Genomic DNA, 25022 nt, shown 5'->3' with positions numbered 1-25022 from the left:
TGATTATAGATTGCGATACCACAGAGCCGAATAGATAAATAAATGTTATGTTTACAATGTAGAGGAGGTTTCGGATTTCGTAATTATTTTTGTTTATAGTTGGAGGCATAAGTACCGAACCCTAACGCATTACTGTAATATATATAAATAGTTTAATATAACTTTTGTTTTACACTTCATTTGGCTTATTCGTGTTGTTCCATGCATATTAAATTATAAAATAGGATTAGTAGTGAAAGATTTTCAACCTCGAATTTTTTGACTAATAAATCTGGACTTGCGTTTATGAAAAACCTATATAGACATGAAATTTTGCACTTTATGAATATACTTGAAAATTCAATGAACGAGTTTAATTGTCAGCGAAAAGGGAAGATTCATTTGATTTTTAAATGTTAATAATTTCTCAATTTTTAGACCTTCTTGCTTGAACGTGCAGTCAAGTAGGTATCGATAATCCATGAGACTTGATTTAATCAAATTGATTATTAAAAAAAATAATACTAATACTAATACCGAATGAGGATGAGATTGTGAAAACGAGACTTTATGCGATTCATTAACCATGAAAATTAAATTGCAGATCTTGACCTCATTATTTTCATTAGCTTTATGAGAAATTAAATATAAAATAATTTTATTTCATTTTGTGCCAATTGATAAATTTTTAGTAAAAGTCAAACAAACTTGTAATTTACAAGTTGTAATTAATCTATGAGGCAAATCACAAAACACATAAGCAAGCTTTTCAATCATATCAATTATCAATAAAGTGCGACTTCGCTTCTGCTTGGGATTAGCAGCAGTCATAGAGCAAATAAAGAAGGAAACCATAAATATTGCTGTTAATTCTGCACGTGGTGAAATTAATAAACCTTGGCTCATAATTTTCGGTTTTGGATATCCTATTAATTCATTATTGTGATAACCACCAGGTGACAAATTATCCAAAACCCTGGATTACTCAAGGTTTAGCCTCTATTGTAGTTTAGACTTATTAGTTTTCTTGAAATATGCCAGGGCCTACTAAAAGACGAAAGTACCACCAAGGTGAAGTGATCATTTTGATACTTTTTCACCCACAGCACAGCATACAGCATTGACTACCATTGAGCATTTAGTTTATTTAATTATCTTTTAATTAACAAATAGGGATCACGACTGAAAAGAAGAAATACAGAACCAAGCGGAGGACCAGGGACATTGATCTTATTTGTGAGGATTTGGATCATCCAGAAAAGTTTGAAAAGAAACCCATCGACTTTGATCTACCCGGAGGAGGTCAATTCTACTGTCTTCATTGCGCGTAATTAGTCCAACTTCACATTCTTATTAAAATGTTGTACATTGTAACCTTAACCACCAACTTATTAACATGAGGGCTTTTGACCATGAAGTGTTTCCGGCTTTGACTTTTTTTTGTATTTGGTTTATCTATATTTTTGTTTGATCTTGACAGGAAGCACTACATCAGCCAACACGCCCTCGAGGAACACCGGCGAGGGAAGGTGCACAAGAAGAGGGTGAAGGAGACGGAGGAGGTGCCCTATTCAGTGGAGGAGTCCGAACGAGCCGGGGGACTGGGCTCATACCTCCCACCGCCTGCAAAGAGGTCCAAACCGAACCCAACATTGATTGAGGACGACATCAAGATCGCAGACGACTAATTTCTAATCACAAAATTTACCGTAATTATATCATTTCAATATTTGGCAAGTTATTTCCTTATAAAAGAATCAAGGTATTTTGTATGCGTAAGCTCATGTCTTATATATTACTTATGTGTTGCAGATATTCACAGTTATAGAAATAAATAAGCCTATCTTTAAATAAATTGCTGCAATGCTGAAGTCGCTACTTCGAATCCCTTCCCCTGGCTCGCCTGCTGCTACCTTTGTCAAATCCGAATCCTATTCATACATTCCCAACAACAAGCAAAATCCTAAATTTGAGACTGCTTCCTCAGTTGTTGGCAATTTTTCTTTAAAATATGTCGACCATAAAAATTGCGTGTATCCTTTGTACACTATTCCACCGTCAATCAAAAGGCTTTCTCAATTTCCACTTCTTCAAATATCATCATTCATTCTGAATCAATCACAACCACGTCGATCGTACAGCACCGAATCTCTCTTTCGTCTTAATGAAACAAATTCCGGACTGCTTCAGCCGGTTCTTGACATTGAAAACATCTTCCGTAATGAAATCTTATTTCAAAATTCGGTCTCTAAGCGTAAACTTAATCGAAAAAGAGTGTCAATAGTCAAAGAACTTTATTCCAAAGCTCTCGAAGCGAAGCAAGTCAGAGACCAAATTCAGCTTCAGCGGGACGATACCACAAACAGAGTACAAGAACTTGTTCGTTCCGAGAAGGACAAGGAAATTAAAGCGGAAGAAATGAAGACTTTAAAAGAAAATGGACGAAAATTAAGAGAACAACTTAGAGAGTCTGACGCGAAGTTTAACCAATTCAATGACGAATTAGTAGACTATGTGTTATCTCTGCCCAACTTGTTGGACCCAGAAACTCCAGAAGCTGAAGCCACTCTTTTGAGTCAGACGACGGTTCCTGAAGGAGTCAAAAAATGGGAGTTTCCTGAATACACTGCCATCGAGTCACCAGTGGGACCCGGACTTCTGGCAGAATTTCCGATAGGGCAAAGTGCCTGGTTGGACGTTCATTTGAGGGAAAAAGCTCAAACACACTTATTAAAAGGTGGATTCGTAGAAACTGGAAATGCAGAGTATGTTAAGCGAATAATTTTGCAAGGGGCTGGAATTGACCCGAGTCAGTTTTTGCGAATTCGTGAGGTAAAGTGAATTGTCAATTTTACTAATTATATTTGATGGTTGAAATTTAGACATGTATGTTGAAAACATTTAAGAATCACCTGTTTTTTGTATTTCCAGCCGAATGTGAAAAAAGGATGGGAGCACGCCACGTATTTAGCAGGTGGAGCGTCCTTCCCTTCGTTCCTGGCATTATTCTCGCAGTCAATTATTGATAGTCCACGATGCCTCCCTTTGAGATATTTTGTTATTGGACGATCATACAACACTCACAAAGACCGTATGTGGTAACATTCATTTTCTAGCAGATATTTTGCCATGTAAATATGTAGGTATTTTTTTGATAGTGTGTACATGTTTTAGGACCAGGAAGCTATCAAAGTCATAATGTTCAAGCTTTCGTTGCCTGTCAAAATGAAGAAGAGATGGAACAAGAGTTCAAAAAACTTCAAAGTCTTATGGAATCATTCTATTCCACACAAGTCGGCTTCCCATTCCAGACTCAAATTGTTCCAGCATCCCGTCTCAAGATGTATGAAAAGAAGAAACTTGCATTTGTCATGAACAAAACAGATCAGTCACCAAGTAAGATGGTAGGAACGTTATCAGTTGTGGGGGACTATGTCAGCAAAAGGCTTCTCTGCTGCTATTTTGATAACAAGAAAAAAACTAAATTTCTTCATTTAATAAGCGCACAATTCTTTAACATTACACATTTCCTAAGAACTTCGCAGCCGAAAAAGGTTGACCATACTGGTTTGCCTGTTGTAAATGAGAGTCGTGTTCTACATGTTGCGAATGAACTGAATGCCGAAAATAGGACCATTGATCCTACCACAAAAATTCCCTGATGACGATCACTTTAACTTGCAGTAGGGTGTGACATGGACGTAGCGATTAAATAATAAATCATGCTAGTGCTAATAATTTGTTTAATGATTTGTTTTATTGTACGTTGTTTCACAAGCTAATCATAAGAAGTTAAAGAGAAACAGGGTAAGACGACTTCATATGGGTTAAAAATCAATTGTTGTACGTTGGTTTATCAGCACATCAGAGACAGCTTAAGCCACTATTAAGTAGAAACATAAATACGTAAGTAATAGATTTCTGTAGCATGTGTCAAAATCATATAGAAATGATGATTGCAATTAATGCAATTACCTCGGACAATGTCAGTTTGATGTGGCCATTGAGCAATGGGTCTTTTTTATCGTAGTTTGCTATAACGATTAAATATTTAATATACCGATAACTTCTTATCTCATACATACTATCATTGCACGAAAACGGAAAAATTGTTGTTACCAAATGCCACCGTTAAATGTAGGATTGATCCCACAAAGTCTCCAAAGCGCATAGTTCCATCTTTCCTCATGAATCGAAGAACAAGTACGGACAATATGTCGTTGTTTAGTTGAAACCCTTGAAAAATTTAGAATTGAGACATTCATTGGACTGATATGAATATTTGTACATGTTAATAGTGTCCATTTATTAATTAAACTGTGCGTACATACCAACATCGGTCAAAGCGTCTCTAAGTCTTTCTCCTTTGAGTACTCCGTGCTTTTCTTTCGTATGATTTTTAAAAGCGTTCTGCCAAGACTTTAAACTAAACATGAGTTCTTTAAATTGCTGAAACTTTAAGCGTCCTAGTCCAGTTTTCTGAAACAAAATTTTATTTTTATATTGTACTTTACACTAAACCTAATCTACCGTTAGCATATCATAAATTGATAATTACATCCATGGCAAGTACAACTTGTCTGCATACTTCCAAGGTCGCACAGCTTTTGATGTAGTCTGTCGAGATAAATTATAAAACAAGTCGCTAATTGAGTTTATACTTTAAAATTCGCATTTTGTTATTCACCGTTCGGTAGTACAGCTTCAAGCAATTCTTGCAAATCGAAAGAGCTGATTGTCCTGTGCTCATCACTCAACTGTTGAAAAACTGCTTCATACTGTTGAAAATTCTTTGTTTCCTGGCATGACGTAGCAGACTAGAATATGATTAAATTAATTATCCATCTTGCATCAATGCACGTTTTCACTATCAACTATGCAATTTAAGCCCAAAAATTACCTTAAGAATCGCCGATTTTTTGACGCAAGGTGTTGTATCGATCAATCTATGGAATAAAGTCATTTGAAGTTTTAGGTACTAATGAAGACGAAATAATTATGCAAAATTCAAACCTGAGTTTAATGGTATTTGCAGAATAAACCCGGAAAGTGAAGGATGTTTCTTGAGCCGGCTCAAAAGTTGTTGGAATCACGAGATAATAACCACCTCCTTCTCCAAGTTGACATCTTTGACTGACCTATTTTAGAAATATTACATGTATGCAACCAACGTCAATTTATTTACTGATAAAAGTATCAAGTACTTGTCGACTGTTGGTGTACTGTGAATTTGTCAAGCTTTTATTCTTTTTGAAAAAACTTTTCCCAATTGAATCCGAATTTAATTTGGGTAGTGGATAGACCGTGAATCCAATAACCTGTGAATTACAAATACCCAGTTGTACCATTTTATCATTATTGCATCCATGTGATTGTATCTAGTGGACAAGATCATTTAACACAATCTGTGCATTATGCGACAAAAAATATTAAGATGAAACTGTTCCTGGCAATTTTTATTTAATCTCGGTAATCTCTGTGAAAGTCATTCAGGCGTTCAGCCAGTCACACAAATAATCTTTTGCTGCTCATGGTAAACCAAACCAACAATTTCGCTCAACAATATTCACGACAAAGATATGTGTATCTTAGTAAATCCACCTGACTGTTTGTATTATAATGCTGTAAGTAGCATGAGATGATGATGCCACCACGTCACAGTTACCAAAATGTGTCAGCAGTCAGCTAACTGCAAAAATAAATTTTAGACGCATTCATGCAGGTGGCCTAATACGATAGAGCTACGCCATGTAACGGGATTATGTTAAGAAGAAATCAACGGATCCTTTGACGTATATTCAGCTAGTCAACTCACACTAATTTAATTATGTGGCGATTTATTCTCTATCCACAGAGTTCCACACATGATTACTAAATATCTTTATCTAAATATCTTTGGATAGATATCGGCTACAAAATGGTAACGCATGGGTCGAATATTGAATTTGAGATGCAAATAAAAGTAATTTACGAATGTGTGTGGTGGACTAAATATGATTTCACAATAAATATTAAAGCATAACCCTAAGCACACTGATAATTTCTTTACAATTATTTTAATTATAGTTCCTATTCAAATTATTCATTACCTTGGGGTCCATTATGGCATGTTGATTGAGAGAAAGAACCACCTCTTCCATTTCTGTGACCAGCAGGTGCAGTTGAGGGTTGATGTGAAAAGTGTCTGTAATTAATTATTTAATGACAATCGAGTAATAATGATAATTAGGCTTTTTTAGCAAGGATTGCCAACTTAGGATTAGCGTTAACGTTAGCGTGTTTTTAATTACCAGTGTTGTTTCTACATCCTCCAGCCGTTACGCCACGCATCCAAGCCCCCTGAAACTGCTTTACATGCCACGGCGTTTTGTTATTTAGAGAAACCTCGTCCTTGCTTGTTTCGTGGTCCAAGTGAACTACTTCCATGTGAGTGAACGTTTTCAAAAAATCTCCATAAGGCATCCTATTCCAAATCAAAATTGGTATCATTCATTGGAAAATTTGAAAAGAAAATGAAAGCGTCTACGATTATTTTTGGTTTGGCTTGAGTTATTGCTGAACATGTTTGACTTGTGGAAGGAGCCATTCATTTTTTATAAAATTGCTTAGAATGCAGAGGTCGAGAGAATAGAAACTGTCTGAGTTGGTAACCTCAAGAGTGGTATTGGCGGCGCCGTAGTAATCTCAGTACCACAAACAAAAAATATCCTATTGTGCTACAACAAGGAGCGATAAGTTGCTTAAAACCGACAGTTATTATCAGTGGTTAGCTCATTTTAGTTGGTCGGTAAACCACAGAGCGAAATTCTCACGGGAACTTTTCAAAAACGTCAAAATTTGTTGTTTTCACTTCGGCGTAGTCTAGCTCTTGGAAAAACTATTATTTAAATTATCTCACCAAAACTCTCCTTGGGCTAGCGACTTGATTTGTAAGATCTGTTGATCGATAGCAGACACTTGCGCCCATTCTGTGGACGTTTTCGACCAACTGCCGATAAATTCACTGACCAATCCGGACCCTCGAAGGCGAATTAATTGAACCCCTTCTCCACTCAGAGTTTCAATCTGCAAAAATAAAATTCAGTTTCACTGGGCTGCGTAATTTTCCTCATAATAACGACTCAAATTCTATACATGCATTATAAAACCAAGTAAAAGATTGAAATTATGAATGACTAAATCATCAAATTATAATAATTGTTTGGTTCCTTGCTTTTGATAAAATGAGCACATGTTGTATCATTAAGCTTGCATAACACATGTTCCTATACAATTGCATTGATTTGATTAGGATATCAATGGGTAAAATCTAACAAAGTTTCTCATCGTCGTAATTAGGTTCATAATTGCTTATTATTAAAGAATCTGCGTAAAAGTGTGTGGTGTTTGAAATAACGAGAAGGAAGGAAGAACGGTCTCACTTTTCATTTGCATAGCGTTTTCATAGGTTTATTAATGTTGTATTTATAGTAGTAATAAATAGGATGCTATTTTCATAATGGATAATTTTGCCTCAAATACATTGTACATATGAAATTCACCAAGTACTAAAGTACATTGAAATACGGTCATTATACGAATTTTTTAGCAATCTCGCCAACGCCACTTGTACAAATATTTAAGTTCTGACGCTGATATGTATTTACATCTGCCAACCTGAACCAAGTCTTATAGGAAGTTATAAGTTGTGCTTCATATGTTCAGAAAGTTGGATTTTTTTTTGTAATTAGTGTAAAGTATCTTTTTAATTAACAATAATGAGCATAAAAAATAAACCGAGGCCTAAAATATTAGAGTGGAAAAAATGCATGTTCTCGAAATATACGCATCACTTTCTACGTCTTGATGTGATATGTTTCGTTTTGGTGGCCGTGTTAGCCATTTATATTGGAAAATGTTACTTATCTGTATCCAGTTTTTCAAGCAGTACAAACAATGGACAGAAACATTGGCCAATAGTTCAAGATTGGGAACAAATATTTGAGACACAGGTCCATGAAAAGTTTTTTGTCTACTCGGCCTTTTATGATTATTTGGGGTAAATTGACTAAATTTCGCTTTGATCATTGCATCAATTGTCCATTTTAAGTGCTCACGATATTTTAAATAGAGGAGACGCAATAGTTAAAGTTTTGGGAGCAACCACCCCGAAGATTCAAACAAAGTTTTACTGTCATTTATTTGACAACGCAAGGGAACACTATGAAACGGTTACATCAACCCTTCAAATTACCAGACATGCTAGCAGAGAGCTGCAGATAAGGTTGAGAAACAAACTATACAAGACTATTTATATAATTATCAACGACGCTCTTTGTAAAATCTACTTGTTAAAATATTTTAATATCTTGCAGTCCAGTCACAATTTTCTGCAAGCTCGCAGGACTAAAGTACTTGCCTTCTTTCGTTTCCTTATCCCCTGATCGAGCACTGAGCAGATCGAGGATCAAACTTATCCCAGTGATTTATAATAAACCCAATGACCTTGAAAGGGGTGATAAGAACATTTTGTCAAAGACGATTGGATTTGCTGCTTGTGTCCAGCCAACCTATGAATATGACGATGTCTGGCAATTTCTCCAGTGGATCGAGTTCCAAATGATTATGGGAGTGGAACATTTTACATTTTATAACATCTCGATTGGGCCTCAAACTTCGTGTCTGATAAAAAACTACAACATGAACGCACAAACAGGACCAATCATAAAAGTTCTTCCGTGGCAAAATATTCGACAAATTCCAGAGCTCCATAATAATGGTCAAGTCGTTCAAGCTACCGACTGTGCTGCGCGGTTCAAGAATAAAGCGAAATTTGTGGTCATCTTAGACTATGACGAGTACATCATACCAAGACAAAATTTATCACAACAAATCAACAACTACAATCAACTTGTGCAATTTTCTCTAGCGAATTTAGAATATAAGGGACATATTCCGGTTCAATTCCAATTTAGAAGTGGACTGTTTGGTCTTGGATGGCCGGCGTATCAAAATGCTAAAAAAGCTACAAAAGTTGAAGATAAAATTACAAATAAACTTTATCTTTTAAAGCACGTCACAAGATTAAAGCACATCGAACCGTTCAATTACCGGTAAGTCTACAATTCGAAATCACCTTATGAAAAAATATGGCATGCGTAGTCGTGGACATTGGATGAGCTAATTCAAAACAAATTATATGACAGTGCAAAATTCATCACGATGCCAGACTTTGTCACTGAGCCCGGAATTCACAGCATGGTTCATGCCCTTCCAAAAAACGGTATCGAACTATTAGTTCCAGAAACTGTGGCGTACGTCCATCACTACAGGAAGTGCAACTGGGCAGAAGATTGTGCCGGAAAGGAAACTGAGCAAGACAAAACAGGGCATGCGTTTATTCAGCAATTACTGCCCAGAGTTGTGAAAAGGTATCAAAGCGTTAAGGACTTGTGTGGGATTAAATTATAGAAGTAGAAGAAAGTTAAATACAAAATTAATTTGAATATTATCAACACTGCAAGAGAATGCAAATTATTTTCATTTTTTGGTCATTACCATTTATCAACGTTGTTTAAAAACATTCAAGGTATTTAAATGTGAGTACCTTTTGAACCTCATAAAGACGATAGTTAACTCCAAACTGAATTCCGTTTGCCAACTTTTCTGCACCTCCATTCTGTAAATAATAAAGACATGTAATTACATATGTCGTTAGAAAAATTTGACGAATTAAAAAATATAAACGACTGCGAGTATTAGAAAATAAGACAACAAGGCTGCGATTAATATGCAGTGCAATCATCTAAAGTTATCACGACCCTAGTCTAATCTTAAAGCGTACTTAGTTATTCACTGCAATTTTCTTTCGTGTAACACGAGAAGAATTGAACGAGTTTATGTCCACTATGTTGTATGTGTACATATGCTAATGAGAAATGGCAACCAGCACACGCCAAGTCAATTGCAGGTTCAATTGCAATCTTCAACCCCAACCATTTCACACTTTTACGGCTTCAACTCTTGTTTCAACATGTTGTAGATTATTGAAGTAATAAAGTAAGATATTTATGATTTATTTGTGTGCTTATGTGTCTTGTTTGACTTTTCTCATCATTTTATTCAAGAAAAAACTTTTGTTTGACTTTATGTTGGAGAAATTTCATTTTTTAGTTTTACTGTGGGCAAGTTCTAATACGCAGTACACCCTTAAACTGCTAACTTATACGGGATTGTGGGATGATACTACAATCTAATACGTAAGACCTGTGTCATGCCAGGCACAACTACCTTGGATTAAAATTTGTCAGACTGTAAACTTTACTTGGAGTACCTGGTACACACGAACGGTTCATGTTTTATGCATACATGTAGTTAAACATGTACATACGTTTTTAATAAACAGTTCAAGTTGCATTCCCTTTCGATGTTGTGCGCAAACATAAGACACATGTCCAACCCACACGTGGATTAACAAGGTGTGTAATTCTATTGAGAACTGTCAGATTCAATCATTGTATGGACCAAAAAGTCAGTTAATAATCTCAAAATGGAAAAATGGGCGACTGAGATTTGTGCACATTTTCTACACGGGAACGCATAAGCGGAGCTGATGGGCAGCTAAATCGCATCCTCCTTACGACACATAATAATGCAGGATGATAAGGATAAGATTATAAGGAGATCACATCACATAATGGATCATGTTTGTAGTTTGTTCAACAAGGAAGTCGCTGTCATGATAAAAACTACACGTAGGTTTCGAGAGGACAAGCCAAAGTTTTAAATCTAATGTCAATAGTAAACACGCATTAATCAGATTCACCCACGATTGAAAAGAGGAGCAAGGATTTGCATTTCGAGAGACCTTCAACTTGTCATCTATCAATGATTACATATTGAGGATGATAAGAATCACAGTTTAATAACTTCCTACTCAAAAGTCAAATCAAAGGACACATTTAATTGGATTATAGAAGGCAACGGGCTTAAATAAGCTTTTCTTTCGAGATTTGACTCTGACAAATCTAGCTCTCGTGTACTTGCAGACCATAGTGGGAAACTAATGGTCTGCTCTACCAATAACTAAGGTTCTATACTTATTGTTTCAGAAAATGGTTTAATTTCACATTTTTGAGGTATGGTAAAAGTATTCAGGTTAATGTCACGCAAACACAATATTAAGCAGTGGATGTGAGAGGGCATCATCATCAGTGTAGTGCTCTCAAAATTCAAGGAAATTAACTCTCTTCAAGTATTATTCATATGTAAGCCTGAGGCTGTTTTGTTAATACTGCTTCATCGCGTTTTTGATACTTTGTAGAAATGTCGTGTCATAAATTTGCATTCTTTCATTATTTCTGCTCTACCCACTAACCTAATGCCACACATGTTGTTAAACTCGTGACATTTGACATTTCTAAGAAAGTTGTACCATTTTCCATCGATTTAGCTACAATTTTACCTGATGCGACGACTGACGAACGGAAACAGTGATGATGGACGTCATCTGCAACAACTTGTTCAAAAGTCTGCTGCACGAAGTGGGGTCTTGTCGCAGGGGGATTGACTCCGTGATGCCACCAGTCAGGTCGGAAAATCCGTCCAACGAAGTCCCATATTTTAAGGCCTCGTACGATCCGTGTAATCTAGATGATAAAGTTATAGAAAATATTCACTTGTTTAGTAATGTTGAATAATTGTGAAAATTCATTTTAAATTTGCAAGGATGACTTCACATTTCCATTCAAGTCAGCACCAACAATTGAATATTCATCGTCTCATCTCATTTCAGAATCAATTTAGGTACATTTCATTAGCCCAAGTGAAATGTAAGGTGTTGAGATGTACGTACATTCATTTGTAGACTTATTAGATTTTTATTTTTATTGCATTGCAATGATGATGCGAACAATGTGATGAGATCTTATAGGGATCATTTAAGATATAAAAATATGTATTTCACAGCCAACCCAATTTCCTTTACGTGTTGAGTTAAACTCTGCTAATTGAAAGTAGTGCAAGTAGCCCTTGTATGTAAGTGTAACTGATCTTTAATTCGACAAAGTCATCATGTCTCATCAGATTTCGCACTGCTTGGACACATGTACATTCGTACGTCTCGGAAGCAATCACATTTGAAATCAAAAGTGGTCATGGCAGTAAAATAATCCCCCCAAGGAGATCAGAGCTATATGTGGCTGGCTTGCTTCGTGGACTTTCTCATTCTCGTCCCCATCCCATCTCAAGTTTCATTCACTGAAGGATTTTTATATCATTTTATTCAACTGACATTCTTGACTTGATTTTCATTTCAATGAGCCACTTAATATTTGGACACAAAAACATTTTTCTAAGATACGAAAACCAGAAAACTTAAACAAATGATCCCTCACGTAGAATGAATGAAGATAAAATAAACATGAAATGAAAGTTAACTCTGCACATTACTTGTCAAACCTATGTAACCTTAAATAAACATTACCAAAATCTAGACAAAAAAGATTTTCTGTCCAATTCTCCTTATATATTTATGATTATCTAAAATAATAGGAGGATAATTTAAAACATCAAAATCAGTTCAAATTCCTAAGCAATTCCATTAGAGAACACGACCTATTGCGATAAATTGGGGTTTTCACGAGAGCACGCACAAACTTTCATTTTTTAGCTGTACCTTTGTCCCGTTGTTAAAGTGGAGATTTCTTACTTGTGGCGATCGTGATTTTTGTCACCTCAAAGTGACATTGACAAATAGCCAGATACAATAACATTCCTTCGTATATTTATTGCCTTAGGTTTTGCATTTGGTGCTGTTCTTGTCTTCAAAACAGGTCTGTCACAAACCAGCAGCGGATCACGCACGTTCGCCTTTTGCATTCGTCTTGATTAAACCCTTCCAGCAAATTCTATGAATGAATGATTTGATAAAATCCTTGAAAGTATGTTGTGAAATGGCAAGGAAAATGACCATGAAATTGCAATTGAAATTTGCTCAAGTGATTGAGGCTGAATATGTGTTCCCGACGACGTGATGATTTTTTCAAGCATTAATCTCGGGTTTTTAGAGGCTATAAATCTTATTTTGAGTTGTAGTAGTTGTTTTGGGTATCAGAAGCTCAATCCAAGTAAATTATAGGGATGTTTCTGAAAGTAAAAATGATCTCGCTGGAAGATATTTTTAGACTGATGGTGATTTTTATTAAACAACTTGGTTTTAAGGTTTCGACAGTACATAGGAGACATTCATACATATGTAATAATATGTGGTCAGAAGTGACCATACAAACTACGCAGAGTTATGCTCAAACGAAGTGTCCCTTCTAATGAGGCATAAAAACAAAAGGACCCTTTTAATCCCTTGTCCTGGGAAAAAGGTTGGAAAATGCTCAGCCCTCATAAAAGTCGACAAACTTAAAAATTGATAAATATGGAAAACTTTGTTAACATGCATATTTTAACATCCTCCCTCAATTTTTAAAGTTCAATATCGGCAGTTTCCACTGGATTTGCCCTAACCGAAATTACATTTGGCCGGCTTTTCAGAAAAAGGAAAACACAAAGAGTGGCTTGAGCAACTATTATTAGTATGCAAAGGGTTAAGATCCATTCCATTGTTGACCAGGCTGGTTCATTGCTTGTGTGGTAGTGGATTGACCCTCCTTCGTCAGTGGAACCATTGATCATCAGACTGGTCCAGTTGAAACTAGGCTGCAAGTGCCAGTTGGCTTTCATCGTGAATAGTGGGTCGACTACCTCTTGGTGAACAAGGCTGGATTCAGTTCCTGAAAATTCAATATCATTTATTTTAAAATTAGCATTCATTGGAAGGATGAACACGCTAGCAGGGCATTGTTGCAGCTTCCTCTCAATGGTAATATTGGACCCAGGGCAGTAGATATGATATTGTCCATGGTGTAGTTTGATTTGTACAAAATCCCATGGTTCAGCAAGGTTCTTGTCATAACAGTGGTCTATGTCAAAGTGATTGGAGTTCTTTGTTTTCGATGTTGGCGTGCATCCTCGAGTGGGCGAAACAATTAGGTCGGGGGTTGTAGGCTCCTTAACATTGATGGAGTATACGCAGTCATCTTTCGTAGAAAGGATGGCATTATGGGGTCCCTTGTACTTTAGAACGCAGGTTTCATTCTTCCTTTCAACTTTGAGATCGAAGGAGTCTGCCTCGATGAGTTGCAAATCTTTGTTAATTTCAGTTGCTGTGAAGTCCACATACAGCTTGGTTCTGTCATCTGATATTTCGCACTTTTGAGATTGTGCGAAGCTGACTGGGCAAGCATCACCACAGGGTAACGTGAAATTAAAGAAATCCATTAGTGGTGCGTAAACTTTTCCTCGCCGCCACTGTCTTGTTGCTTCTCTAATTATTTCTCTACCTATCATGAGGCGACTGGTAAGGTAGGCAATTGCGAAATTGGTGTCAATGGATTTTCCCTTGAGTTCGTCGTGATCAAGCTGATGTAGCTGAAGCTGTTCTAGTGTAGCATTTAGGCTAACCTTAAGCTTCTCAATCTCTCTTTCCGATATTTCCACGCGACGTTCCAATTCATCCAGCATCTCTCTTTGTTCCGCTACTGTTCCTTGCAAAGCAGAGATTCTTCCAGTTTGAACAAACGAATTGATTGCTCCACCAACTGATAAGCCGGCTACAAGGACAGTCACACCAATTATTATTCCAACTGCAAGTAATGGGAGGACTCTCTTCACTCTTCGTCCAATCTCTCTGGTATGTCGCGAATTAATATGATCGGAGAATTTTCTTTTAGGGCACATTTTTTCTAGCTCATCCAGGAACATTTCGTCGTATATTTTGTTACATTTCTCGGTTGCATAGGCACTTAAATCCTTATGGAGTAGATCCTGTGTTAAAATTTCGCACGGGTTCATGAATTTGACGAGCAAGTGGACTTGGTTATATCCCGTTGTAACTGGGATTGGACTCTTTTTCCATAGTAAAGGGATCGCATTCTGATGTGTCACCCCACAAGCTTGTGTAATAAACATAAGAAGGATGGTGAGAAGGCTTATCAGTGAGAAGTTGGCTTGGAGGGGACCTCTCTTTACTTTAGTTGGGTTGTCCTTGCTCTCCTTTGTCTCATTTCTTTCCATACTGAGATCGTGTCTCATCTTGAAATGCTGGGTCTTCAGTAGTGGCTTAGTTAATCCATCTGCAATTTGTTCACTGGTATGTACATATTCAATTGCCAACTGTCCTGTACTAACTAGCTCTCTTGTGTAGTGGTACCGGACATCGATGTGCTTGGATCTTGAGTGCATCTCTGGATTTTTGACCAATTTTATTGCACTCTGGTTGTCAACATGAATTATTGTTGGGGACTCTTGTGGGAATCCTAATTCTTCTAGAAATCGTCGTAACCAAACGGCTTCACGCGCTCCAGAAGCGAGATATATATATTCACTTTCCATTGATGACATTGAGACAATGGGTTGCTTTTGGCTTGACCATGAAATAACGCTGTCATTTAGTATGAAGACAAAACCTGTTGTAGATTTTCTATCCATCTTGTCGGAAGCATAATCTGCATCTGTATATCCCCTGAGAATCATATCCTCACACGGTTTGTATTTGATTCCGAGTTCCTCGGTGCCTTTTAAATAGCGGAGGACTTGCTTTGCAGCTTTCCAGTGAGTTTCGTCGTATGCGTGCATAAACTGAGACAGGCGGGACACTGCATATGAGATGTCAGGGCGTGTGCACTTGGCTAGGTAAATTAATGATCCAACGAGCTGTCGATACGGAAGGGTCTCGTTTATTGTTGCGGCTGGGACGAGTTCTCCTGCATGAGGTTGCATCGGCACATTCGTCGGGTTGCACTCCAGCATATTGTACTTTTCAAGCAGGTTACGGATGTAAAAAGGTTGTGACAAAAGTAAACCATCATTTCCATCTCTGATTATTTGCATCCCAACATAGGCTGTGGGCTCCATTATCGTTATTTCAAAGTAGGATTTGATTGCATTGATGATCTTCTGCACGGCATTTTTATCTTTTCCAATGACCAGTGAATCATCCACCCATAAGCTGAGATAAGTGATTATTGCATCAACAAATATACAGGGATCGCAGTAACATGGGTGCAAGTCGAATTTCTCGAGAAATTCGGTGAATGTTTCATTCCAGGTTCTTCCAGCCTGTTTCAATCCATATAAAGCCTTGATCAGGAGGCACACGATGGAGTCATCTCCATTGTGGAAACCCTCAGGTTGTGACATGTATATGGTCTCCTTTAGAATCCCGTAGAGATAGGCTGTCTGGACATCCAGCTGTGCGATATGCATTTTCTTTGCTGCAGCTATACTTAGTAGAAGTCTTATGGACTCGTACCGAGATACGGCGGAGAATGTCTCAAAATAGTCGACGCCTTCTTTCTGTCTATGCCCTCGTATGACAAGCCGGGCTTTAAATCGATCAATTGTTCCATCCATTTTACGTTTAAGCTTGTATACCCATTTACTGTCAAGCAATCTTGCATTGGCTGGCCTCTTCACGTATTTCCAAGTCCCATTTTTCTTATGACTTTCAATCTCATCTTGCATTGCCTTTATCCATTCTTCCTTCTCTTTAGACTCAACGGCTTCTTTATAAGTTGAAGGTTCTTTGTCTGCATAAATGGCATGAGCTTGATATCTATCTGGTTTCTTAATTTTAGCTCTGTCTCTTAAATTGCGAGTGGTTCCTGATTTTTTACTTGTTTCAGGCAAGACAACACGTGTCGTCCCTTGCGATGGAATGCGAGCCGTGTAGTCTCCTTTTTCAGTTTTAACTTGGACTTCTAATTCATCACCCATTTTCTCGTTGTCAGGTTGTACTGGCTGTGGGTCAACTTGATCAGGCTGTGGGTCCTCGGGATCGTATTTCTCCTCGTCCGTCCATTCTGCATCATCTTGTGCATCATCTTGTGCATCATCTTTTGCATCATCTTTTTCAGATTTGGATTCATCAGGTTCATCTCTTTCTTCTTCGCCATGTATCATTACTGTCGGTTCAAAAGCTTCTTCGTGGAAAGATACATTTCTTGCCTCAACCACTTGTCCGGACTCAGGGTCGTAAAGACGATATTTCTTGCTCTCTGATGCGTACCCACACAGGATAAGTCGCTCTCCCTTTGCTCCCCAGACCGTCCTTTTCTGGGCTGGTATATGTGCAAATGCTACGCTACCAAAGACTCAAATGACGGAGTGAAGGTTTCTTGCCAAATATTGCTTCAAATGCGGTTATATTTGGACTTTGCTTGTCCAGTATTCGGTTGTGGACGTAGACGGTGGTGGCAACGGCTTCAGCCCATAAAGATTCGGGTAATTTAGCTGCCAGCAGAATAGTTCGAGCACAGTCTTTTAAAGTTCTTATTTCACGTTCGGACCTCCCATTCATTTCTGGATTGTAGCTGACGGTTGTTTCATGAATTATTCCCCGGTCTCTGAAGTATGATGCCAAAGTAGAATTACAGAATTCTCCACCATTGTCTGAACGGCATATCTTGACCTTTCTTCCTGTTTGATTTTCCATAAATTCAATGTAGCATTTGATACGATCCTTGGCTTCGTCTTTGCTCTTGAGAAAATATACAGTGCGGAAGCCAGTAGCATCGTCTTTCAAGAGTAAGAAATATTGAGCTCCTCCCAGGGATGCAACAGGCATTTTTCCGGCTAAGTCCATATGGACCCTGGTTTTATCGTTGCATTTCTTGTTGCGGCTGGAAATGGCTTTCGAGATTGCTTCCCAATCTCACAGTCTTCACACATAATTTTATGTGACACGGCCTCCAGGTCAATTCCACGAACTGCGCCTTTCTTGATGGAGTCCACCACATAGTTCATATTAATGTGTGTCAAGCGTTGATGCCATAGTTTAGCATTAGTCACGGGATGCATGTATGCAGCAATAATTTGTGAAGTGGGACGAAACTTCATGACATACATATCATTCTTGAACTCGGCAATTGGCCCCTTAAACCGTCCATCCTGATAAAATATTGCTCCATTCTTGTCACGGACGATGGAGTACCCTTTCTTAGCCATTGATCCCTCAGAAAAAAGGTTGACAGCCCTTTGTATGTACAACACGTTATCTATGGTACATTCCTCCCATATGCCGTTGATGTAAGCGTCAAGTGTCACTGTCCCTTTTCCTAGTGCTTGTGTAGCCCTTTTGTCCGTTAGGAAGACTGACTTGGGAGTGTCAAACTCTTCATATCTTGTAAACCATGCCTTATCTCCACAGACATGCTGGTTAGCTCCAGAATCGCTTAGCCACACTTGTTCAGTCACGGGTGCTTGCATGGGGGTTTGTATTGCATTTAGCATGAACGCTTTCCCAGGGCTTCTATTGGCTTGTGCGGGATTATCTGAAGGTTTATTGCTCTGATTTTGTGGATTACTCCTGCATTCCCTTTTCCAGTGGCCCTTTTTCCCACACCCATGGCAGGTTGCTGCCTTTTTCAACTCTTCAATGCTCTGTTTCTTCTTGCCTTTCTTCTGGTCATGGGTCAAGAATGCCTTTGCTGCATCTTGATTGGTTGCTGCTGGTTTGGATTCCTTCCTCTCCAACTCCTCCTTCTTCAGACGGGCAAGTAGCATTATCATGCTCTGGTCCTTATCCGGAACGCTGTCCCATGCCTTTTTGAAAGCATTATACTCCTCGTCGGGGAGACTTGAGACAATCTTTGTGACAATGGATGCTTCAGGCATGACGACTCCCATTTCATTTAGTCTTCTGCCCAGCTCTTCCACCTCTGCAAATGCTTCAATCAATGACTGACTCTTGCCAATTTTGTAATTGAAGAATCTAGCCATGGTATGTTGCTTGTTAAGCGAGCTTGAATCTGAATTGATGCTTTTCAGCTTGTCAAACATTGCTTTTGATGTAGCGCAGTCATAAATATGATTTGTTTGAGTGGCACTGAGAGTGGGGACAATGATGGATTGTGCTTGTATATCCTTCTTATCCCATGCTGGCTGTTGTGCTTCATCTGCAGGTCGTTGGGTAGTGCCGTTGACCACTTCCCACAGGTCATGTGACTTGAGAAGTAAAGTTATCTGAAGTCTCCACCTCGCGTAATTGGTGTCGTCTAGCTTGACAATGTGCGTAACATGTATTCTTTTGATTGTTGATGTCATCTTGTCGTTGTGGAGTAGGGAAAGCAGAAGCGAAAAACAGAAATAGACTTGTTACCTTCTCTTTGCCTAATAAAGAGCAGTAGAATCGAAAAAGGTCGAGATTTGGTAGACGGGAACTCAGGATTTGGGTAGAGTGGTCGTCCTCAATAAAACTCGTCCTCGGGCGGAAGGTTCAGCTTCGGGTAGAGTCAAAGGGTTGATGTCTCTTGTCCAAACAATGGTCCAATTCACGGCACACTTTTACAGGCTTACTCCGTCCAGACTGGCACTGGGCAGTGGAGACTTACTGCTATTATTAACTGATGAATTGACCTTTTCACTTCACAACAATAACACTGATCTACTTCAGTTTATCAAGTGTTGAACAGGAAACAGTTCTTCTCGTTGTGAGACTTTAACAGACTCTGAGACTGGGGCACTTTTGAGACACTCAATGAGGCAGGTTGAGACCAACAATATGAATCATACAAACTAACGGCTTTGCTACCATGAAAGTAAAAATGATCTCGCTGGAAGATATTTTTAGACTGATGGTGATTTTTATTAAACAACTTGGTTTTAAGGTTTCGACAGTACATAGGAGACATTCATACATATGTAATAATATGTGGTCAGAAGTGACCATACAAACTACGCAGAGTTATGCTCAAACGAAGTGTCCCTTCTAATGAGGCATAAAAACAAAAGGACCCTTTTAATCCCTTGTCCTGGGAAAAAGGTTGGAAAATGCTCAGCCCTCATAAAAGTCGACAAACTTAAAAATTGATAAATATGGAAAACTTTGTTAACATGCATATTTTAACAGTTTCAGACATTGCATGCAAAAGTCCCAAATCAGAAGCTAAATTATGACTAAAAGATCACGTCTTGCAATTGATAGCGTTACTCGTTGTTTTATGGTTTACATGAGAAGTGAGTGTTAATATGCAAAGACGGGTTTGGTTCTTTAATCCTTTGCATTTATAGTCGTGTCGTGTATGTACATATAAATAAAATTGTGTGTCGCATATTAATATGGCATAAATGCATATGTCATAATTACAGTACTTCAACTACTGCGATGCAATTATCAAAAAAGATTACGTAATAATTTCAGTTTACTTTGTGGAAAGTTATGTTTCGTTGTAGTCCAAACATCCAACTCAACTACTTGCAGTCTCATTGTTGAAACTCCGTACGACTTTACAATTAAACATCGACATATGAAGCTTAAGGGGCCATTGTACATTTGGATGACAATTTTTTGTTGGAGTGTATATTTTCCTACTCTCGTATCTGACCGTCGGTACAAAAATAACATTGTTTTCACCTACACTAACTCCTCCCTGTGCGATGTGCGAAATCGGGATTAGTTTACCCCCCACTTTAAAATGCTAATTTTTCTAAATCTGCTAACATTCTTTTTAATTTTTTTCAACCAGCGGAAGTGAAGTTGATTGAGTTTGAAAATTTGTGTTTTTTAAATTCGATAAACTTCACTTCTACACGAACATACTAGCCAAAATTTCTCCTTCAAGCGTAAAACAAAATGAATGAATTCCAGTGCAAATAAAGCTGTAATTTTCTACTCTCTATTTACTCTTTTTTACGACATGGCATACAACAGACCAAATTAGCGGAAATGTTTGCATAATAATAAAACATCTCAGACACACACAGTGACATACAGACATGCATAAATCGCTGATCGAGACAATTATCATCGCAAACAAATGGTGAAGAAATACAAATATTTACTTGGCATATGCTTTCTCCAAGAGTGACGCCCAGAAAACGTCGTTTTGTTGTGACTGGAGGAAGACAAGCCGTCCATTGACTGTGGGGAGTCGATCGTCAACCAAAACCTCTCTCCAGTCGCCGCACCACCACAAACGAAATCGGAACACGCCTCCATAGTCGTCACTGCACTTTACAATGTTTTTATCCGCGAACGTCTGATCCGCGGGAACAACGCGGTGAAATAGTTCTCTCGATAACCATAAAACACCAAGGCAGGAGACCAACCAGTTATCTCCTACAAAAAAATATTAGGTTATGCAATATTTGAACATTTGCAGAAGATTTTTAGGCTTCTATAAAACTTACCCAATTTTCCCGGTATAATTTCGTAGTTCGGACTAGAATTTGGTATAAAGATGGGGCTGCTACAAAGTTCCTGAAATTTAGAAAAATGGATCAGTAACCTCAATTTATAATCTAGCATGAGGCATTTGTTGTAATTTCAGGACAAAAGCAATGACATAACACGGAAAGTATGCAAAAAACGAACCGGACAAGATTAACAAGAACCTATTCAAAAAATACTAATTCTAAGAGGGAAAGAGTCCCTCATTTGTATAGATTAGGATAGCAATATGTTTGTGTGTATAACAGACCGTTATCTAGCAAGCTAAATTGCAGTGCAATTAAATACGTCTCCTAGAAAAAGTTTGTAGTTGGGTCGCCGCACATTCCACGGTTTTCAAAATTAGTTTGAGTTAATAATGCCATGCTCCGTCCGTAACAATGTGTAAAAAGACAAACGCGGAATGGTAAGAAATTCCTGCGTTTTTAATTCGAATGTCGCATGCCACCGTTAATGATGTCTTAGAGATATTAGGTAGGACTCGCATATGTGGTTTGTTTAAGTCTTTGTCGGTCCTCTGCAGGTCTGCATCTCTCAAAATGCAAGGGAAACAACAAGAGTAAGATGAATCGAATTAAGGTTGAGTTAATGCGAAAAGTAAATGAAGGATTGAGAAAAACTCGTCTCATTGTAATGACATTAGTTAGTCGACTCCCTTCAATATGACGCCAAGGTGTAGAACTCAACTATATTCTGACAAGAAGAAAGAACAATTTGTTTTTTTAGAGATTGTGTATTGTTGGCAGCATCAGAGTCAGTGGGCCAACGAACAAACTATTATTGCATTGAAATTATTTGTGCTATTCGTTTTTGTATTTTACATGTAGCAAGTGCACATACCGCATTGTATAGCTTGCATATGTACCTAGTGCAATGTGTGCACAATGTAGATGCACGATCGAATCACTGCTATCTGCCAAGCATTGTTGAAACGGAAGAAAGATGTTTTAAACCTAATCCGAAAATTTCTTCAAAGACAAGACCAATAATTATCGGGAAATTCGCTTAAATATGGCTTCATGTTTAAAAATAATGATAATTTGCTCAGTTATGGCTAACCAATGTAAGCCAAGGTAAAAGCACTCATGGATTTGACTGCAATTTGTACATGAATTAGTTTCGAGTCGTTATTGTGGCAGTAGTGCAGCAGGAGCTTCGTGTGCGGTAAAATTTCGAGGCAAAGAGTCATTTATTTACAGTTGCAGATGCAGGCCTAGATTAAATTAAATGCAGCAAGTGACAGTCAACTAGATAAAAATGACGTGACAAATTACGTTAAGTTCGACATATTTTTCAAGGTTCAAATAATGTAATCCTATTATTATCTAATATTTTGTTTTTAAGTCACATGTTAAAAAATAAATGAAAAATAACTATTTTGCATGCAGGCTAATTCTAAACCACTGGACGCCCAACATTCCTTGAAATAAAAATCATCGATTACTATTTTTTGTATAACCGACAATAAATACATGCATGATATGACTAAAACTGTAAATCGGAACTTCTAGAGTCGTCCAACATTCCTGTGTTTATCATTTGCGCATTTGCAAGAGAAAGGAATCAAAGCGACAATAGTGCCAAGAGATTGATTGCTTATCGATGACTGATTGATGTTTGGAATTTAGCACGCATGATTACCAACGCCAGCGAATTCGACAAAGTCATTACTTTCCTTTGTTTGACCACGCGAATACGACAAAGAAAAATGTAATTGATTGGATTTCGATATTATCAATCAATTCCTGATTGGATATTATTTATGAGGAGATAGCTTGTGTACTTATTTAAAGGGAATAGCCTATTGAGTACTTTTGTTCCATTAAAAATCAGTCGTGACATGAATGCAGAAATATGTATGTACATGAGACGTTTGACACAACAGTAACGACTATATATACAGAGATGAAAGGTAGACATTCTTTGGCTAATAACGTGGTGAGGTTGTCAGTCTTTACTGTTACTAATGTGATTGAAAGTGGTTTATTTATTGCTAAAATTTATAGCGTACACTTTTTATACGCATCAGATTTATGAGAGAAGATGAGACGTCTAATTAAGAATACGATAATTTTATTGGATACTTTTGGCATCTTCAACGAAGAAAGCGCATTTATTAATGGTTTACACTGTGCGAAGAACATTTTAATAGTTTTTGCATAAAAATCCATTTCATCATTCGACGTTTTTTGTAGTGACTGATGAACGATGTGTAATTAATAAATTGGATCAGATTCGCTTTTAAATTACAATGATTATTGAGCATGTGAAAATGAAACTATTTCTATAACACGTGTCTACTACGCAAATGTGATAAAAGATACCATCCAACGCAATCATAGTTTAGTAAAAGTTGTCTAGGCGAAGAAGGTGGTCACTTCATTGGTCATTGGTCATTCATTTGCAATTTCCTACTCGCTGCCAATGAAACCAGACCAACCACACACTTTAACAAATTAAAATGTATCTGGGCACACTTCCTTCCCAGCCGGCCTGAATCCGTAAATTATCAACACCATTAATTATTATTCCACATGTTTTACTTTCGTCTGTGCTAATTTCTGCGATAACAACTATCATTCAATAGATTATTAAAGAGGCTTTGTTAATATTAAGCATGCAGTCTCTCTTCAATCAACCACCTGAGTTGTCTACTGCGAATGTTGTCCAATATTAAACAACGTGTTGTCTTGTATAAAAAAAGTTGTATATATTTACATACATAAGTACGTGGGGTCTCTAATGAAGAGTTTTAATTAAAATTGTCAGAGACATATATTTATATGCATGTATATGTACATTCATTTTCAATTGTTAAAACATCATCTCCTATGCATATTAATCCTAATTTTAGCCTCAATTATATCATGACAAAATTAGCTTAGAATATTAGCCTTATTTTTTATTTTGGATTTCTAGTGGTCAAAAGGCAGATTTTTTTCACGCAAACTTTAGAACGTAAGTAAAGAGGCGACAAGTCAGTGTTACAGAGCCCTTAGTCAAATAATCGTGATGAATGCAATCGTGCATGAATATGTACCTTTGGTCGTTTCCACACAAACTGAAATGGAGGCGTTTGATGGTAAAACACAGAATTTTGTACTGCTGGAAAGTCTGGATCCTCCCACAGATCACCTCTTTTGACACAGATGCACTTTATTCGCTCGTAATCGCTGGCCATTTCTTGATTTATTCCTTGCAGATATTCATACTACTTATGTAACACTTAATTCTATCGCGAAACTATTTTGAGAACAATAATGGTTAGATTAATGTCATTTCGTTTAACATTTTAACTTTTACGCAATTTCCGTCATGGGTGATGTAAATTAAGTGTACACTTCACCTGAGCGTGCTGTGAATTGTGGTGACCCAATAAGAATTAAGAATTAGACTAACTCAGTTTTGGGTTATGAAATAGCAACAAAGTTTCATTACTTCCTTTAAGTTTAATTAAAACCACTGAAAATTCCCATGGCTAGAAAGGTTTAATGAGTTCTTGTGCGCCTCCTCGTCTAATATGTAAGCACAATTTCACAAATTCCAACTATGGAATACGCTTGAAAATGTTGCCAAAAAAGTTGAACAAAAAGTCACTGCCTGCAAAACTGACGAACCCGGTTTCAAATTTTTGAGTGGATTATAGCTGCAGTCTTGCCTTTTTAGAAATGCAAATCACTTTAACACATCCGACTTACATAAAGCACAAATGTAAACTAACTATGCAGCCTTAGAGTTTGCAAATATAAAGAGGTATCCACCTTAAAGGAGCTGAATGAGTACA

At 37.5% G+C, this 25022-nt stretch overlaps 4 protein-coding genes across 5 annotated transcripts; 3 read left to right on the top strand and 1 right to left on the bottom strand.

Moving 5' to 3' along the window:
* The first annotated feature begins 822 nt into the window (after window positions 1-822).
* LOC110842542 (zinc finger protein 593 homolog) lies at window positions 823-1834 on the top strand. The gene is made up of 3 exons (XM_022088308.2): window positions 823-1050; window positions 1153-1306; window positions 1460-1834. The coding sequence occupies exons 1-3, from the start codon at window positions 1014-1016 to the stop codon at window positions 1665-1667; spliced, it is 399 nt and encodes a 132-aa protein (XP_021944000.1). The 5' UTR covers window positions 823-1013; the 3' UTR covers window positions 1668-1834.
* Window positions 1547-3726, top strand: LOC110842541 (serine--tRNA synthetase-like protein Slimp). Of its 2 annotated transcripts, none has more exons than XM_022088307.2 (4): window positions 1547-1688; window positions 1792-2811; window positions 2911-3070; window positions 3154-3726. In XM_022088307.2, the coding sequence occupies exons 2-4, from the start codon at window positions 1843-1845 to the stop codon at window positions 3639-3641; spliced, it is 1617 nt and encodes a 538-aa protein (XP_021943999.1). In that variant the 5' UTR covers window positions 1547-1688; window positions 1792-1842; the 3' UTR covers window positions 3642-3726. The 2 variants fall into 2 exon arrangements, with proteins under 2 accessions (XP_021943999.1, XP_035702960.1); XM_035847067.1 differs by having other exon boundaries at window positions 1579-1712.
* LOC110842540 (calpain-C) lies at window positions 3717-24966 on the bottom strand. Its single transcript, XM_022088306.2, has 17 exons — window positions 24279-24966; window positions 21199-21268; window positions 20851-21127; window positions 11423-11606; window positions 9566-9637; window positions 6878-7044; window positions 6270-6442; window positions 6069-6163; window positions 5184-5297; window positions 4993-5117; window positions 4880-4925; window positions 4667-4796; window positions 4538-4596; window positions 4311-4458; window positions 4099-4215; window positions 3955-4013; window positions 3717-3862 (listed from the first exon to the last, which is right to left on the bottom strand). Exons 1-17 carry the CDS (start codon window positions 24417-24419, stop codon window positions 3836-3838), a joined length of 2004 nt encoding a protein of 667 aa, XP_021943998.1. The 5' UTR covers window positions 24420-24966; the 3' UTR covers window positions 3717-3835.
* Window positions 7268-9473, top strand: LOC118434190. The gene is made up of 4 exons (XM_035847068.1): window positions 7268-8017; window positions 8090-8242; window positions 8334-9071; window positions 9165-9473. Exons 1-4 carry the CDS (start codon window positions 7737-7739, stop codon window positions 9427-9429), a joined length of 1437 nt encoding a protein of 478 aa, XP_035702961.1. The 5' UTR covers window positions 7268-7736; the 3' UTR covers window positions 9430-9473.
* Window positions 24967-25022: the final 56 nt, after the last annotated feature.

This window comes from Folsomia candida, unplaced genomic scaffold, assembly GCF_002217175.1.
Source record: "Folsomia candida strain VU population unplaced genomic scaffold, ASM221717v1 Fcan01_Sc001, whole genome shotgun sequence".
Lineage (NCBI taxonomy): Eukaryota > Metazoa > Arthropoda > Collembola > Entomobryomorpha > Isotomidae > Folsomia > Folsomia candida.
The sequence above is the reverse complement of the archived record's forward strand: the minus strand, read 5'-3'. Positions and strand labels throughout refer to the sequence as shown.

Coding starts and splice junctions, on each gene's coding strand:
- LOC110842541 (XM_022088307.2), top strand. CDS start 1,843: ATGCTGAAGTCGCTACTTCGAATCCCTTCCCCTGGCTCGCCTGCTGCT. Junction 2,812..2,910: donor AGTTTTTGCGAATTCGTGAG/GTAAAGTGAATT, acceptor TTGTATTTCCAG/CCGAATGTGAAAAAAGGATG. Junction 3,071..3,153: donor ATACAACACTCACAAAGACC/GTATGTGGTAAC, acceptor TACATGTTTTAG/GACCAGGAAGCTATCAAAGT.
- LOC118434190 (XM_035847068.1), top strand. CDS start 7,737: ATGAGCATAAAAAATAAACCGAGGCCTAAAATATTAGAGTGGAAAAAA. Junction 8,018..8,089: donor GCCTTTTATGATTATTTGGG/GTAAATTGACTA, acceptor TATTTTAAATAG/AGGAGACGCAATAGTTAAAG. Junction 9,072..9,164: donor ATCGAACCGTTCAATTACCG/GTAAGTCTACAA, acceptor ATTATATGACAG/TGCAAAATTCATCACGATGC.
- LOC110842540 (XM_022088306.2), bottom strand. CDS start 24,419: ATGGCCAGCGATTACGAGCGAATAAAGTGCATCTGTGTCAAAAGAGGT. Junction 5,298..6,068: donor ATGCCATAATGGACCCCAAG/GTAATGAATAAT, acceptor TGTAATTCACAG/GTTATTGGATTCACGGTCTA. Junction 4,797..4,879: donor AAAAATCGGCGATTCTTAAG/GTAATTTTTGGG, acceptor ATCATATTCTAG/TCTGCTACGTCATGCCAGGA.
- LOC110842542 (XM_022088308.2), top strand. CDS start 1,014: ATGCCAGGGCCTACTAAAAGACGAAAGTACCACCAAG. Junction 1,051..1,152: donor AAGACGAAAGTACCACCAAG/GTGAAGTGATCA, acceptor ATTAACAAATAG/GGATCACGACTGAAAAGAAG. Junction 1,307..1,459: donor TTCTACTGTCTTCATTGCGC/GTAATTAGTCCA, acceptor TGATCTTGACAG/GAAGCACTACATCAGCCAAC.